We start from the raw sequence: 16,749 nt of genomic DNA on the forward strand, positions 1-16,749 counted from the left end.
TCTCATTTATTGCAAATTTCGTAAATTCTCAGTTGCTGTAGAGACCTTTCTGAAGCCCCGTTATTTATATATATTTCGCATTTTTTCGATATTTTTTTACAGTTTTTGTTATTATTTTAGTAAAATTGCTGGTTTTCACATGACGTCATAAAAACTGAAATTCATATCTAAACACAATTTTGGGTTTTTATCTTCATCACATAAAAGAAAATATAAAATTCCATCGGCTTGCTTGTTTTCAGCAGGATAGCTTTTTTTCTTTTGAAAATAGAGCAGTTTGAATTTTAGATTTTTGCGCAGTGCGTGACAGAAGGATTGCTGCTCTAAACATGTCACGAAAACATGAAAACATCGATTTGCCTCGGGTTTTTTCAGGTCTCATCAGCTAACATGTAATAGAAACGTCTATGTTAATGTGTGAAAGTTCAGCAGAGAGAAGAAGGGCTTTGAAATAGCCAAGGTAAACTCCAGATGCTTTTGCTGGTTTCCGGCCGCCATGTTGGTGTCCCTCAGACGGAACACCAACATGGCGTCCCATGCTAAACTCTGTAATTTTCCGTGGTACATTTTCTTGAAGAACTCTGTTATGAGATATCGCACAGCCCTGTGGCTTTCACACGTTGTTTATGTATCACTCCTCTACAACATATCTATTTCTTGACTTTATCTATTGAATTGTTTAGGGATTTTATTTGTTTTTACTTGCGTGACGATGTGTGAGGTAAAAACCACCAATACATCTTAGATAACGTAAAAGGGTTAAATAATGAGTTGCCCGGCATAAACATGTATGCATTTGAAGTAGAAAATAAGCTAGAAATAATCAAGTAATTAACAGTAAGTTAATAACAATAAAACTCGAGAAATTGAACTTAGTGCACGACTTCTTACTGTAGACGATGTTCTGTTTCCGGTTCGATCAGACCGGAAGTTTTGTTGCGGTCAGCGGTTGTTATTTCAAAACAAAGATGGACGACAACTTGCAAAAGTCTTTCCTCCATATAAATTCTGCAACTGATGACTGTTTGGTCGGCAGAGTGCCCGGTTGAATAAGAGAACTAATTTCACGGAACTCTGTAGAGTTATTCAGGTTTTTAGCTAGCATGATCGTCGCCTACAAGCCAACAAATAAAGAACACGGATACCGTGACACGGCCATCAAATTTGCTGACAGTTAATCGGTGAAACATGAAGCCTTGGAAGTAAAACAGTGGGAACTTTTAAGGTATGTTTTTAATTGTTTACCGTTTTAAAACGTATTTGTCTACTTTAAGTTGCGGTCAAGACAGAAAAAGTCGAAATTTGTTGCCTTGGGATGCCATCGCTGTCACACAACACGTGTCGGAAAATAAGAGATTTGCCCGAAATTGTTGCGGCCTTATCTTTTCGCAGTATAGAGAGCCACTAAATATTATTCCGTAGTTTAAGGACACTATCCTAGTACTCTTTGAAAAAATACACGAGACTTCCAGAGTAAGTCAGAATTTTGAGAAATGTTGGTTTTTGTTGCAGCACTTGACACGCTCCGTGCACTAATCGTTAACGTCGGTATGTTTGAGATGCCCTCCTTTTAAAAGTTCTCAATAATATGAGTTCTATATACCATATTTGTAAAGTAGTATAGTGTATGTGTTCGTGGTATAAATGTAAGTTTTTTCGGATAAATATTCTTTCGGCGGCAAACATCCGAAAACGGGTTAATTTCGACTCGCTGAAAGGTCGATTTTCGGGGATTCGGGAGGGTTGAACATTTGCCTCAAAATTTCGGGTCTTGTTAAGGTTAGAATCAAAAGAAATGTGTTGAAAATTTGAAGGAAATCGAACGATTGGCCCAAATTGACCGGTCGAATCTAACGCGGACTGTCTCTTAAGCTTCTTGAACCTCACTGTTAGAAAGACGTTTTCAAATTTTCTTTTATCGAAAGAACTGCTAGAGACTGGAATCAGCTCCTCCTTGATATATGCCTGATATTACGTCTCTTGTCGAATTTAAGAATAACCTTAGCTCATTAGCTTAATAAGAACGTGTCAATTTGTAGAGTTAATTTTTTATTCTGTATTCTACTTATTGTGGCATGTAATTTTTACTTTTACATTTTGTGGTTGGTGTGTTGCGTAACCGGCTTTTACCGACCTAATTGTACTAGTTTCAATACTCTGTCAGATGTAGCAATCTGTGAAGTCGTGTGCGTTTTTTCTTGTCTGAAGGCATAATTATTTTTTGGTATTCTCTGTTATGATTTTTACAGCCTGCATAACAAACAAAGTGTAGAATGAACGTTCCAGCCATTATTGCACTGCCGCTCCCTGTCTTACTTTGTGATATTAGGAAGGAGTGTTCGGTGTTATTTATTTATTTATTTATTTATTTATTTATTTATTTATTTATTTATGTAGATTCGCAGCTCGAGAGGGTCAGTCTTAGGTATCTTAGAGGTTAGGTTGTTATGTAAGGGAGGGGGACGGTAGTTTTTGAGACACTCTCCAATTTTAGTAACAACGTAACAGCCCTTCTCAGAACTCAGTAGACTAACGCGGATGATTATGACTTTCCGTCTTATGAAAGCGACGCTTGTAAACTGATCAGTCAAGTATATATGTTACATGAACCACGAAGGGGAGTCTCCACAGCAAGCGATAGGGCCGAATGTTACACTGATTAAAACTTTTCATGAAGGGAACTCCGTGTATCCAAGTTGACAAATATAACAATTAACAATCAAACAGACATTAATTTTACGTTTTACATCTTATCTTTTCCTTTATTGTATTCATCCATCAGCTTATATCACAATCCTCTCAATCGCTTAAAGGACAATTATTTATCATTTTGCACACGAACGGGAGTTTCTCTTCGTTAGTCTTTGCCTCCCATGAACCATCAGCTTTCATGGTGACGTAGTTTTGATCATCGGTGACATCTGGTTCCCACTCGCCAAAGTCCATCTCAGTTTCATCCCACCAAACCCAGGGTCTGTTCCTCACAGTTCTGCGCTTCAAGCCAATCCATACTCGGGCATTGTTTCCCATAATTTTCTTAACTCTGTCCTTTTCCTGTTGGCTGTGGATGCTGACCAGATGACCTCCTTTTTGCACACATTTTCTCTCAGCCGTGCGTGCCATCACCCGCGTTGCAACAAGCTCGAGATCAACAAATTTGGCTGCAATGAGATAATAACGACGAAAATGTAGTCAAGGAAATACATTCTTGTTTGTTTCCGATGCGTAATCAAGTTAAAATAATTTTATTTTCCGTTCTGAGCCTGTTAATTGACTATGATAATAATGATAATGATGACAATTAATCTTAGTCTTTGATCTTGACATTCTTAGACATTTTCAATTGTCATCGTCAGAATAGAGAGCAAAGTCCAAATTTAAGTTGCAATCGACAGTTGACACTTCCGAAAATGTCAGGATTAATGAGTAGTGTATTTTCTTTAACTATTAACGTAGAGGTATGATCAAACGCGCTTTCCTTGAATCTAAAAAATATTATATATAAATAATTATCAAAAGGAAACATTACTTACCCATGCCTACAAATATGATGTAAATAATTAAGTAAAGCTAAAACTAAAAAGGAGAAATGTGGTTTTTCACCAAAAATAACTGATGTATTTAGAGGGTAGATGAAATTGAAAATATGCCAAGGATAATATCAATCTCGAAATATGAGGGCTTTTTACAAGCGATTTAAAAAGGCTGCAAGTGTTGCTTCAGGGGACGAAAAGGAAAGCTATGACAAAAATGTAATTTAGTCTATTGTTTATTTGTTAACAAATTACATTTGCTAATTATTATTTTGCAGCAGATCTTATCTCTTTTCAAAGACGGGATGCTTTTTAAAAAAAAGATAAAATATATGTATATTCCGGTCATGTGAAGGGCCAAATGTTGTATTTCCAGGTTAAAGAAACCGTCAACAAAAATATGACCGAGAAGCAAGTTGTTGAAGCTGTCATGGAGGATGTGATGTTTACAAGATAACAGCTATTGTAGTTTAGGTTTAAGGACGGTGCATACTAATAAAGAAGTATTTTTGCGCGGTTTAGGACTACGTATACAGGAAAAGCAGATTTTAGCAAGGGCTATTTGAATCCAAAAAAAAATTGGGGTAACTACGCATTTTTCAGAGTTAATTACAGTGCGGACACCCGAACCGTGAACGGCTAAGGCTTTTTTGAACTTTTTCTCTCTCTGCAATATAAACAGACTAAAGAAAGTTTATCACTCACTAAGAACTTTACATCTTTTTTCTGATTCAATGTTGTTAAAAAAGGTTGGATTCATTGTTTTCAAGGGAGTTTCTGATTGTAGGGCGGTTTTTTTAATATTGAAGCTTCATTATCTCGGAAAATACATGGTTACCCCCAATTTTATTTTTGGATACCAGGAGCACTTGCTACGTTCTGCTTTCTCCGCATAGTTTTAAACAGCGTATAAATATTCCTGTATTAGTAGGCACCATCCATAGGAAACCTGAGTATCTCGAGATGCGCAGAACGTATGCGCAATAAGAAAAGTAGGCACTGTCCTTATGAACTTTCTATACCAACCATCGTCCATTTTCCTATAGTGGCAGTAGCGTAACTCGATCGCCATGCCAATCCCGTCTACGCTCCCAGCTGGTCTAGGGTCTCCGCGGATTTGTGATGGGTGTTCCTTGGGGAGCTTTGGTGGTCCGCTTGTCACTACAGCAATTGCGGTCTCTTGTGCACCACAAACCTTTTGACATGCGAAGCCTTGAACGTTTGTAAGTATAAAGGGATTCTCTGTGGAATGAAAAGGATGAAGGTTAAATTTGTTCCGTCCTGCTCCTGTAAATCATTTGCCTTCCGCTTTAAAAGAGCTCCACGGTGACCAGATTAGCACCGCGAAGGTACGGTCGAAGGCAAACCTCGCAAATCAGTGTTTATGGTTTCGCGTTTTCCAAAGAGGTCTGTTATTTTTATCTCTGAATTGTAGACGCAGACTGTAATTATACTTGTTTGTTATGATTGTTTGGAAACCATTAATTCCTAAACCTATATGACAACAATTTGATATGATTTTGATTTTCGGATTTGAATTCTTACATTTTTGCACCATTATTGTATCATTTCTATATTGGTATACAGTGATAATTTTGGGGTCAATTTGAATGGTTTTCTGAGGTTTTGGTGGCTGTGAAGAAGCAATTACGTCAATCGCGCGTCGTATCATGTATCAAGTCATGATCGCCAAGGAGACTTTCTTCAACTCAATGTTTACTCTCTAGATTTTATTGTTGTTGCTTTAATGCTCCTGAAGGCACGAACGGAGGAACATTTTTCTCCCCCCCCCCCCCTCCCCTCTAGCAACTCAAAAACAGCCTAGACTGATTAGGGTTGAATCACTAATAAACGTTCAGGAGAACTTTATAAAAGTGCCAAAGTCTCCCTCCACTTGTATAGCACTTTTCCCTTTCTTATCAAGTGCAACACCTTTTGCCGTAATTCTTTAAAAAAGGAGGAAGTTGTGTACTCTTTCTAGACATTATACAGTCAATTCATTGAAACAAGTATTTCCAGTGTTTAAAATACCGGTCACTTGTTACCTACATTGACTTCAGTAGGATTGTTGCGTTTGCTACGTAAAGTTGCATACAGGTCATCTGAAGAAATACCAGCAAATCACAACCTACGAAGGCTGGATGTGATCCACTCAATTTCCTTCGCCTGGGAAATGCTAGGCAGATCAATGCACGCTTTAGTAATTGCACCTTAAATTATACATTGTTGCTGAGAGAACAGTAAAGCGAAGGAGGATGCTTACGGACCATTTCATAAACTTACCGATTGGTAAACGTATGCCATTGGCAACAAAGCCATCTCTTCGGCAGCAGTAGGTTATCTCTATATAGCTCTGGCTGTAATAGCCGTCAGGGTATGTACCCTCTTTTTGGGGAGCTCTGATCGGAACATCGACATTTGTTCGATCATTCCAGTTCACATAGGCAAGTGTAAAACCTAGAAAAATAAACTTCCTCTATTATTTACAGCGTAAATTAAACGACTGCATTACTTAGAACAAATTTACTTTGAATTATTTCTATTCCACGATTTAGTGCGGGCGAATGACTGGCTGGATGAATGGATGGACGAAGGAAGGAAGGAAGGAAGGAAGGAAGGAAGGAAGGAAGGAAGGAAGGAAGGAAGGAAGGAAGGAAGGAAGGAAGGAAGGAAGGAAGGAAGGAAGGAAGGAAGGAAGGAAGGAAGGAAGGAAGGAAGGAAGGAAGGAAGGAAGGAAGGAAGGAAGGAAGGAAGGAAGGAAGGAAGGAAGGAAGGAAGGAAGGAAGGAAGGAAGGAAGGAAGGAAGGAAGGAAGGAAGGAAGGAAGGAAGGAAGGAAGGAAGGAAGGAAGGAAGGAAGGAAGGAAGGAAGGAAGGAAGGAAGGAAGGAAGGAAGGAAGGAAGGAAGGAAGGAAGGAAGGAAGGAAGGAAGGAAGGAAGGAAGGAAGGAAGGAAGGAAGGAAGGAAGGAAGGAAGGAAGGAAGGAAGGAAGGAAGGAAGGAAGGAAGGAAGGAAGGAAGGAAGGAAGGAAGGAAAGAAGGAAGGGAGGAAGGAAGGGAGGAAGGCAAGGAGGAAGGAAGGGAGGAAGGCAGGAAAAAAGGGAGGAAGGCCGGGATGAAGAAAGGAAAGAAGGTATAAAGGAAGGAAGGGGAGAAGGAAGGGATGAAGAAAGGAAAGAGGGAATGAAGGAAGGAAGAAAGAAAGAAAGGAAGGAAGGACATCGCGTTCGTAAGTACACATTTCTTCGATGGAAGGAAGGAAGGAAGGAAGGAAGGAAGGAAGGAAGGAAGGAAGGAAGGAAGGAAGGAAGGAAGGAAGGAAGGAAGGAAGGAAGGAAGGAAGGAAAGAAGGAAGGGAGGAAGGATCGTTTCCCAAAATTTCTGTTCCCCCTGAGTTTTCGGGCAAAATATCTCGGTGCAATGTGTTTAATCTGCTTCCAGCAGTGTATTTGGACAGAGGTGATGGCAAGCATTACGTTTAGAATGCTTCTGGTTTCCGTTGAGTTTGCTCGCTGATTTTAAAAGCATTAATTTCATAGATATCCTCGGAACTCTTAGGACGAAGAAAGGGGTCCAAAACAGTCCCCTGTTAGTTAAAAGTTCACTTTCTTTAAATCTCAGAACACCGCAAAATCCGTAAAATCCGCCGTATTTTAGAAAAAAAAAAAAAAAAGATATTAGCAGGTCAACTGCAACTTCAAACTTTAAAACTTGAACGGCAAGAATTCAAATTGAACTAATTGCGACTCATTTGACTGTGAAAGGCAATGTCGAATCATAGAAAAAAACTAACTGCATATGAAATTCATATTCCCGTTAAATCCGTCATTCCCGTTAAATGACAGAAGTTTTAAATATCTTATTATATATTCCTAAAGGAATATTTACAGTAAAAAAGAGAAGTATATAATTAGATATTCATACCCCGTTAAATCCGTGAAATCCGTAGTTTCCGTCCATTAAAGGAGGTTGTGCTTGTGCTAATATATTACAACTACTCAGCTTACTGAAACTGTAAGTTTTGACCAATTTAAACTTCTGTCATGAAACGGGAATGACGGATTTCACGGATTTAACGGGGATATGAATATCTAATCATATACTTCTCTTTTTTACTGTAAATATCCTTTAGGAATATATAATAAGATATTTAAGACTTCTGTCATGAGACGGGAATGACGGATTTCACGGATTTAACGGGGATATGAATATCTAATCATTTACTTCTCTTTTTTACTGTAAGTATCTTTAAGAATACATTATTAAAATAATATATATAACATATATATTTTCTTAATAGATACTTACAGTAAAAAAGAGAAGTAATATAATAATATATTAAGGATATTTACAGTAAAAAAGAGAAGTATATGATTAGATATTCATATCCCCGTTAAATCCGTGAAATCCGTCATTCCCGTCTCATGACAGAAGTCTTAAATATCTTATAATATATTCCTACAGGATATTTACAGTTAAAATGAGAAGTATATGATTAGATATTCATATTCCCGTTAAATCCGTGAAATCCGTCATTCCCGTTTCATGACAGAGGTTTGAATTGGTTAAAACTTGCAGTTTCAGTAAACTGACGAGGCGTTATACATTAGCACAAGCACAACCTCCCTCAGTGGACGGAAATGATGGATTTTACGGATTTGACGGGGATATGAATATCTTGAAGAATGTTGTGTTTTTCTTATGTTTAAGATTTGATCAGTTCACGGGGAATGTGATGTTTCAACTCAGATGAACTTCTACTACAGGAACGGGAATGACGGAAATTACGGATTTAACGGGCATGCGAATCGAATCTTGACTGTAAACTTTCTTACGACTAGCAACCTATCCTTTCTTAATTGGCTTTAAACTTGCCATATCAACAGCACCCAGCAAGTCTCTTGTTAACGAGTTGTAAAAATTTTACACCAGCGAGACCAGAACACTTGCTCATGACTTGATCTCTAGCGCAAATGGATACAAAACATGCAAACTCAAAAAACAACATCAATCTGGGAAAAGTCGGCAAAGGCGAGTGACGGAAAATACAGATTCAACGGAAATATCAATTGCATCGTTTTTCCACGTTAAATAAAGTTCAGTCAGATTCAGTATCTTGGCCGTTAATTTCCTTCGACTAGCAAACGGGAGTGATGGAAATTACGGATTTAACGGGCATATGAATTGTATCTTGATTTCTTACGACTAGCAGCCTATCCTTTTTAATTCGCCTTAAGTTTGCCGTATCAACACTACCCAGTGAGTCTCTTTTAAATGAGTTGCGAGGTCAAAATACGTGTTCATTATTTAATCCCTAGCGCACATGGATACTAAACATGCGAACACAAGAAACATCATCAACCTGGGAAAAGTCGGCAACATTGATTATTTTTTTCTTCAGGTTGAATCATTAACACTTTCTGTCAACTCATTGTCCACCGAGAATTTGATGCGAAAGTGCGAGATAAGATTGCGAAACATTACATACAAGTGTTCCGAAGTCAAATTAACATCAACGTCGGTCCTCTTGTTCTCCGCAGAAAAGATCAAAAGAAAATAAGGAAGAAAGCTGTGAATAGGCGAAACAGCGAGACAGAAATTATCACGACGCGTCTTTGAATCATTTTCAATATTGTTCTCGATTCTTTGGGTCCTAATGAAGCTGAAATATATCAAAGGATCCTTGTAAACACAATCAGCGTTTAGGACAAAAGTGCAACTCTCTTGAGGGGAAAACTACAACACAAGATTATCGAGGACAATTCATCAAATTTATTCATATCAGGTTTTCAAGGCTAAGATCACTATTTAAAGAGATATTTGAATTCATTTCTTTCTCTAAATCTTCCGAAGATGCGTCGGGCGAAAGCACCATGCAAGCAGTTGAACAGCGAGGCTATACGAGGAGCAACCTTATGCTACATGAGTCCTGTTCTGGCTGGACAGTGTAGCGTTATAAGTGCTAAATGTGTGTGGAACGTAAAAGAAAAAGACCTTGGACGATCATGGAACTCGATTTGCAAAAAGAGGGATATTTGCGACAAAGCGATTGCAGGTTTGTTTGCTTGAGAGAATTATTTAAGATTATTCTTGATCAATGTTACACGGTTGTGAAAATGTTTTGTTTCCTTTCAACAGCTATACCAAACACAGCGTTTTTCGTTAGTGCAATATCGACGCACGAAAAGAAGAAGGGAAGTATAAATGAAGAGAGCGAGGATAGTGAAGAAGACCAAGAACCCAGTCCAATACCCAACATGTTTTCTCAACAATGGCTCGATGGAGATCCGACTGTGATTAATAAATCGTTGTGGCCTGCGATAACGTACTGGTTGGTACTGACCACACCTAACGGCGCCCCCGCCAATCCACTGGTAGTCCATCGAGCACTGCTGGAGTGTGGAATGGGTGTAACGGCAAAACAGGTAATACCAATTTTTAAGATTTCAAGATCTAAGTTGATCGATGGTGTTATTTTTACCGCGATTTAAAAACCCATTTTCCCAGGAAATGGTACATCAAAGTCTTAATGATAAGAAAGTACATACAACTCAAGCAGTTGCATGGCCAAGATACGTTTGTCTTTTAGTACACACTTCAATACGTTTGTCTTTTAGTACACATTTAAAAAAAGTACATACAACTCAAGCAGTTGCATGGCCAAGACACGTTTGTCTTTTAGTACACACTTCCCACTAGAAATTTGTTTGTCCGTGTATGATATTCAGGTTTATATTTTTGTTACAGGTTCAGTTTCAAGATGGACAAGAATGCACTGCCATTAAGGAACTTTACAACCTCCTGAAAGACCACAAAAACCCATATATGCAAGACATCGTAACAGCTTCCTATCAGCACAGTTATCGAGAGGAAATGTCAAATCTGCTTGGAATTGACCAAATGGTCTCACAAGAGCTGGAAGAATGTGGCACCGAAAAGGTTGTGCGCGTAACATTAATAAACCCAAGTTTCCAACCATCCTTGGAGAATGCTCTGGCCAGGATGATCGAGGCAAAGTTGCATATCGACAAGTTCGGTTTCAGCGTGTCCAACGCAGGTGCGCCAGCCTTTGCATCTGATGAGAAACATCTGTCTGACAAGCTGACGATCCTCGTCAACGACATAACCATCGCCATGGAAAAGCTTGAATACGCAAGTTATCGAGGCAAAGTTTATAAGAAGAATCCGAGATCAAGATACACTTATTCGTACAAATGTGAGGCAAGAGCGTTTATTAACAGTCTCGCCACCAATGAGCAGTTCAAGTCTAGACTGATACGAGATATGAGGAAAGTTATCGACCTGCTTGCCGATCCAAACTGTGAACTCTTCCAGCCTCTGGTAATCGATTATGACCTAATAGAAGTCAACAATGGTTTTTGCTGGTCTGTAAAAAATCGTGCGTTTGTTGAAAACCCCATCGAAGTGCGGCAAATAGGAAAGCTGTCGCCTAGATGCTTTTGTGCATACGATCCCGCAACAGAAGCTGACCCGAAGTATTTTCGTGAAATCTTGGAGAACAGCTTGTCTGCAAGTGAAGTGGCAATGTTTTGTGAAGACTTCTTGAGACTTTTGAACTACAATGCGAAGAAGCACAAGGACAAAGTACCTTGTCTTGTAGGAGCTGCAAACAGTGGAAAAACGAGCCTGTTCTTCCCCATCCAAGGACTTGTGCACCACGGAAACATTGCAACGGTCACGAGGCAACGCGCATTTAACAAAGCCATGATTACCCCATTTACAGAAGTGATATTCATAGATGAAGCAGATGAGAATGTACTGGACATCTCCGACTGGAAGATCCTCACGCAGGGTGGCTACACTGCTCATGATATCAAATACCAAACAGCAAAAGCATTCATAAACAGATGTCCGATGCTGGTGACGGCACAGCGTAACCTGGACTTTGGTCCCACTCACCAGCCAGCCATGGACAGACGCCTCCGCACATATCATTTCAAGAGCCTTCCAGATCCCAAAAAGAAGGCAGCAGCTTGGCTGAGAAAGCATGCGATGGAATGCGTGGTGTGGGCTGCCAAGAAAGCAAACGATCGTGAAGGCAACACCGACAATGAAGAGGACGACACGGACAGCGATGAAGAAGGCACCTTGCAAGGCACAGAAGGCACTTTGAAGGTGGAGGAGAAGGAGGCCATCAGGTCACTGTCACTTTCAAGTCCTCTAGTGCAGGAGACTGCAGTTCTCAACACGAGTGACGAGGAAACTCTCGGAGATAGCATGGAAGAGGCTGACTCAGAGAATGACGAACTTGCTCCTATAAAAGAGTCGCTAGCAAGGTCGCATCCAGATAGTCTTAGATACCGGCAACTAAAACACATGCTTCGCGAGGAGGAGAGAAAGCGATTTGAGTCACGTGACCGTGCCAAGAAACAACACCAGGCAAGAAAGGCTGCCCTGAGAGAGAAGGGGGTCAGCACTCAGAGTGCCGAGTTACTCTCAACAAATCCCGACTCAGCCATGCCGAGCGCAATCCAAAGGGAACTACAGAGGCACCAGGATGACCTAAGAGTACGCCAGGAGCAGGAACGACGCGAGACAGCACACAAAGCATTTGAAGGCCAATGGCTACGCAGTACAGAGAAAGAGCTACACGACTGCGTCGAGTCCATCTCAACCTGCCTCGATCCCACCATTCGAAAGTCGTTGACGGCATATCGCGAAGTCCTTGAAGACAAGTTGAGGAACCATCACCGCAACCTTGGTACACTTGGTTCCAGCGAAGCCTTGCAAGAAAGGAAACGCGTCTGTGTGTCTCTCGGTGTCCTCCAGAACAGACATCAACATCTAGTGAAGACTGTCCACGAGGCCTTGCCAACCGCACAGGAGCTTGGCGAGTCGTCGGCCTCCAAGGGAAGCCAAGAAGTTGCTTGTGCACAAGAAGGCACTGGTGGCCGTAGAGGTGATGAAGAGGTGGTGGTGGAAGACGATGACGAAGAGGACCTACAGATGTTTATCACTCCAGCACCCAGCTGGCACACAAGCCACACGGAGTTCGAGAGGACACGGAAGGAAGCCACCAGTGGTAGAAAGAGGCCACGATCACAAAGAGCGCAGTCAAAGAGATCGAAAACGCGGTCTGGCAATGCCATTACAAGGTACTTTTCCAGCCAGCAACAGCAAGCTGACGAGTGACATTCATTTTCTTTATTTCAATTTTGGGCATGTTGACTGCGAATGATTCCAGTCGGTTAATTGACCGTGAATAAAATGGCAGCAGTAATGTATGAAATGTTTGGTCTGTATTTCCATGCCAAAGGATCACCTATAGTGGAACCTCGATTTAACGATTTGCAAAGGGCCTAGGAAAATCGGTTGGTTCTATCGGGGGTTTGTTTGAAGTGAAGTGAAGACTTTGTGATAAGTAGGTTCGTTAAATCGATGTTCCACTGTAGCAGATATGCTAAACGAACGCGTCGCGGCATTTAACAAAGCGTTAAGTTTAGGCGCGTCGCCCCTAAGAAAAGTTTTTAAGTCCAGCCCTTTTCTTCAGAGAGTCCGCAGTTCTTCCCCTTTGAAACTTGAACTCAGGATCCCTCAGAATAGCAGTCCACTGTCCAAACCCGTGATTAGTTATCCCTTCCTTTAGAAAATAGTCCTCTTCTGTTGTGAATTTCAAAACATGACGAATGTTCCGCTGAGAGCGCAAGATTCGTTTAGGCGGGGCGTCATTTTGCACTGGTTCAACAGAAGGCAGGGCGTTGGAAGTTGAATCGCCGAGTCTTGCGTTGACGTCCTCGTCCACTTCTGACCCCTTAGCGCCTTGAAGTTTCTGTAGGCACTCATGACCCTTCAAAGCAACTTCGCGGGATCGTTGCTTTTGATAGTGAACTTTAGCAACGGCAGAGCTGTGTTTTTGGTCTTCCGACAAAATCCTCTGCTCTTCGCTAGTGAGCTGATTGAGGCTCTGCGTTTCAACAATTTGGCGATAACGCGTGGGATGGATGTACTTTCCAATTGCATCAAACACCAGTTTGCTCATGATCTCGCCCAATTTACCGTGCTGGCCTCCATTTCTGTTGACGAGAACGAAATCACACTTGGGTTTAAGCAAAGGTCTAACGTACGAGATGTAACCATTGAGCACTTGCATGTTTGCATCGGAAAGAATCAAAGAATCAAATCCATACTTTCCAGCAGTCTTGAACGTTTTCTGATCAATGAATCCACCCTTTTCCTTAGCTGTATCAATCATGTCCACCGTCAAATATTGATAAGTCATAGGACGTGACCCCTTTACTTTGATGAACAGATACATGGCTACGAATTTCGTGGCAAATGTCAAGTCCGAGGGGTTAACTTGAGCTGGACTCGATTTGCACATCTTCACGGTATTTTCGTAGCGCGGCAGATGGAATTTCACGACCTCCAACAACTCCTCCATTGTTGCCCAGTGGCCTCTTGCTTCCAGCGTTTCAATGTCTAAATCTTGTGTCCACTGCAATCGCATCATCTTTGCAACTGTCTTTCGCGCTCTTTTGAGATACAACTCTGTTGCAGAGAACTTTTGAAAGACTGCCTCTGATGCACCGTGAAGTTTTCTGAAGTCGATCATTTCGGAAATAGAGTCTATGTAGCCCAAACGCCCACCATGGCCGAGCTTGCATTCCTCTTGTAAGTAGTCGATAAACTTGAACAACAAATTTGGAGAACATAAACTAAAGTCCACCACGTCAAAAGTCAACTCTTCCTCGTCTTCACAACAAAATCTTAGAAACTTAAAGCATCTTGTAACTATTTGTTGCGCTGCGCGATCCTTCTTGTAACCGCCACCACTTCCAGTCAACCATTTCGTGAATACCTCGGCAATTTCACACGATAATGAAAATGAAGGAAGTAACTTTGCGGCATGCTTTGCGCTCTCGGTTGTTTGATCTTGAATTGGTTTCACCATCGGAACATTTCGCGAATCTGTGATTTCTTTCGAACTGGGCTTTTCATCAAAATAAAAGAACCAACTGTGCTTGTTATAAACATGTTTTCTGCACCCTCTTTGACTTTGAAATCCATCATGGTCGCACTCTTGTATTGGGCAGTGATACAAGCTGTCGGTTTCATCTTTTTCCAAGTGAAGCCTTTTCGGTTTGGGCGACGCTCCATCGATATCCGACCAATCGACTTTATACTTCTTGTTCATTTTGCCTTTTAAGCGCATCTAGTCAACACGATCTCGTTTAAATCTGAACCATAACCGAGGAGCCGATGACGAGCAAAGGAACTGCATATATGTTTGTATTTGCCAAAGCATGCCCTTACTTGCCCGCCCTCATTACTATTGTGCAAAATTCATGACAGTGACATGCCACCAAACTCGCCCAAGCAGGTCTGAGCGCGCCTTATTGTTTGCCTCATTCCCAAAGGCCACCTTAATTTGGGAACAAAATGGGAATGCGTAGAAAAATGGTCCAAAATCTGTTCTCAAACGACCAATTTGGGAACAATATGTTCTATTCACAGAGAGGAACTCGGAACAAAACAGTCCTAAATGACCCATTTGGGAACAATGTGTTCCATCAACAAAAAGGAACTCGGAACAAAACAGTCCTAAATGACCAATTTGGGAACAATGTGTTCCATCAACAGATAGGAACTCGAAACAAAACAGTCCTTATTTATCAATTTGGGAACAATGTGTTCCATCAACAGATAGGAACTCGGAACAAAACAGTCCTTATTTATCAATTTGGGAACAATGTGTTCCATGCACAGATAGGAACTCGGAACAAAACAGTCCTTATTTATCAATTTCGGAACAGTGTGCTCCATCAACAGATAGGAACTCGGAACAAAACAGTCCTTATTGATCAATTTGGGAACGAAGTGTTCCATTTACAGATAGGAACTCGGAACAAAACAGTCCTAAATGACCAATTTGGGAACAATGTGTTCCATCAATAGAAAGGAACTCGGAACAAAACAGTCCTTAATGACCAATTTGGGAACAATGTGTTCAATTTACAGTTAGGAACTCGGAACAAAAAAGTGTTAAATGACCAGTTTGGGAACAATGTGTTCCATTTACAGATAGGAACTCGGAACAAAACAGTCCTTATTTATCAATTTGGGAACAATGTGTTCCATGCACAGATAGGAACTCGGAACAAAGCAGTCCTAATTAATCAATTTGAGAACAATATGTTCCATTTACAATTGGAAACTCGGAACGAAATATTCCTCTTTTACACTAGAGTGAACATTTTGTTCCTACCTTGTAAAACACCTGGTCCTCTTATAGTCAATAGGAACACAAAAACGAGGAACAGTCCATACTAGAGGAACGTTCCTTTTGGAATATAGGAACAGCCAACGAAACTTAAAATCAGCGAATAAAAGAGTCAAAGACTATAGAAAAACTCCAAAAAGCGTAAGTCAAGCACTTCTGCGAAATGAAAACGGTCTTTAAAATTTGGTGAAGTCTCATTCAATCGAAGGCAGCAAAACGCGCCAGGATCAAATTTTGGGAAATGTAGAAGATCGTTTCCCAAAATTTCTGTTCCCCCTGAGTTTTCGGGCAAAATATCTCGGTGCAATGTGTTTAATCTGCTTCCAGCAGTGTATTTGGACAGAGGTGATGGCAAGCATTACGTTTAGAATGCTTCTGGTTTCCGTTGAGTTTGCTCGCTGATTTTAAAAGCATTAATTTCATAGATATCCTCGGAACTCTTAGGACGAAGAAAGGGGTCCAAAACAGTCCCCTGTTAGTTAAAAGTTCACTTTCTTTAAATCTCAGAACACCGCAAAATCCGTAAAATCCGCCGTATTTTAGAAAAAAAAAAAAAAAGATATTAGCAGGTCAACTGCAACTTCAAACTTTAAAACTTGAACGGCAAGAATTCAAATTGAACTAATTGCGACTCATTTGACTGTGAAAGGCAATGTCGAATCATAGAAAAAAACTAACTGCATATGAAATTCATATTCCCGTTAAATCCGTCATTCCCGTTAAATGACAGAAGTTTTAAATATCTTATTATATATTCCTAAAGGAATATTTACAGTAAAAAAGAGAAGTATATAATTAGATATTCATACCCCGTTAAATCCGTGAAATCCGTAGTTTCCGTCCATTAAAGGAGGTTGTGCTTGTGCTAATATATTACAACTACTCAGCTTACTGAAACTGTAAGTTTTGACCAATTTAAACTTCTGTCATGAAACGGGAATGACGGATTTCACGGATTTAACGGGGATATGAATATCT

General features: G+C 40.4%; 3 protein-coding genes across 3 annotated transcripts in view; 1 reads left to right on the forward strand and 2 right to left on the reverse strand.

Moving 5' to 3' along the window:
* Positions 1-2,799: 2,799 nt before the first annotated feature.
* Positions 2,800-16,749, reverse strand: part of LOC146450638 (uncharacterized) — a 60,846-nt gene continuing 46,896 nt past the window's right edge. The window contains exons 8-10 of the mRNA XM_085100146.1: positions 5,817-5,990; positions 4,560-4,775; positions 2,800-3,161 (exon numbers count right to left, since the gene is read on the reverse strand). Coding sequence (XP_084956272.1) covers positions 2,800-3,161; positions 4,560-4,775; positions 5,817-5,990 — 752 coding nt within the window. The remainder of the gene's footprint in view (positions 3,162-4,559; positions 4,776-5,816; positions 5,991-16,749) is intronic.
* On the forward strand, positions 8,723-12,683 carry LOC146450639 (uncharacterized). The gene is made up of 2 exons (XM_085100165.1): positions 8,723-9,955; positions 10,278-12,683. Exons 1-2 carry the CDS (start codon positions 9,497-9,499, stop codon positions 12,681-12,683), a joined length of 2,865 nt encoding a protein of 954 aa, XP_084956291.1. The 5' UTR covers positions 8,723-9,496.
* LOC146450640 (uncharacterized) lies at positions 12,947-15,102 on the reverse strand. The gene has a single exon (XM_085100141.1). It carries the CDS (start codon positions 14,701-14,703, stop codon positions 13,006-13,008), a length of 1,698 nt encoding a protein of 565 aa, XP_084956267.1. The 5' UTR covers positions 14,704-15,102; the 3' UTR covers positions 12,947-13,005.

The sequence above is a fragment of the Pavona decussata genome, unplaced genomic scaffold (genome assembly GCF_977016875.1).
Source record: "Pavona decussata unplaced genomic scaffold, jaPavDecu1.1 SCAFFOLD_437, whole genome shotgun sequence".
NCBI classification, from domain to species: Eukaryota; Metazoa; Cnidaria; class Anthozoa; order Scleractinia; family Agariciidae; genus Pavona; species Pavona decussata.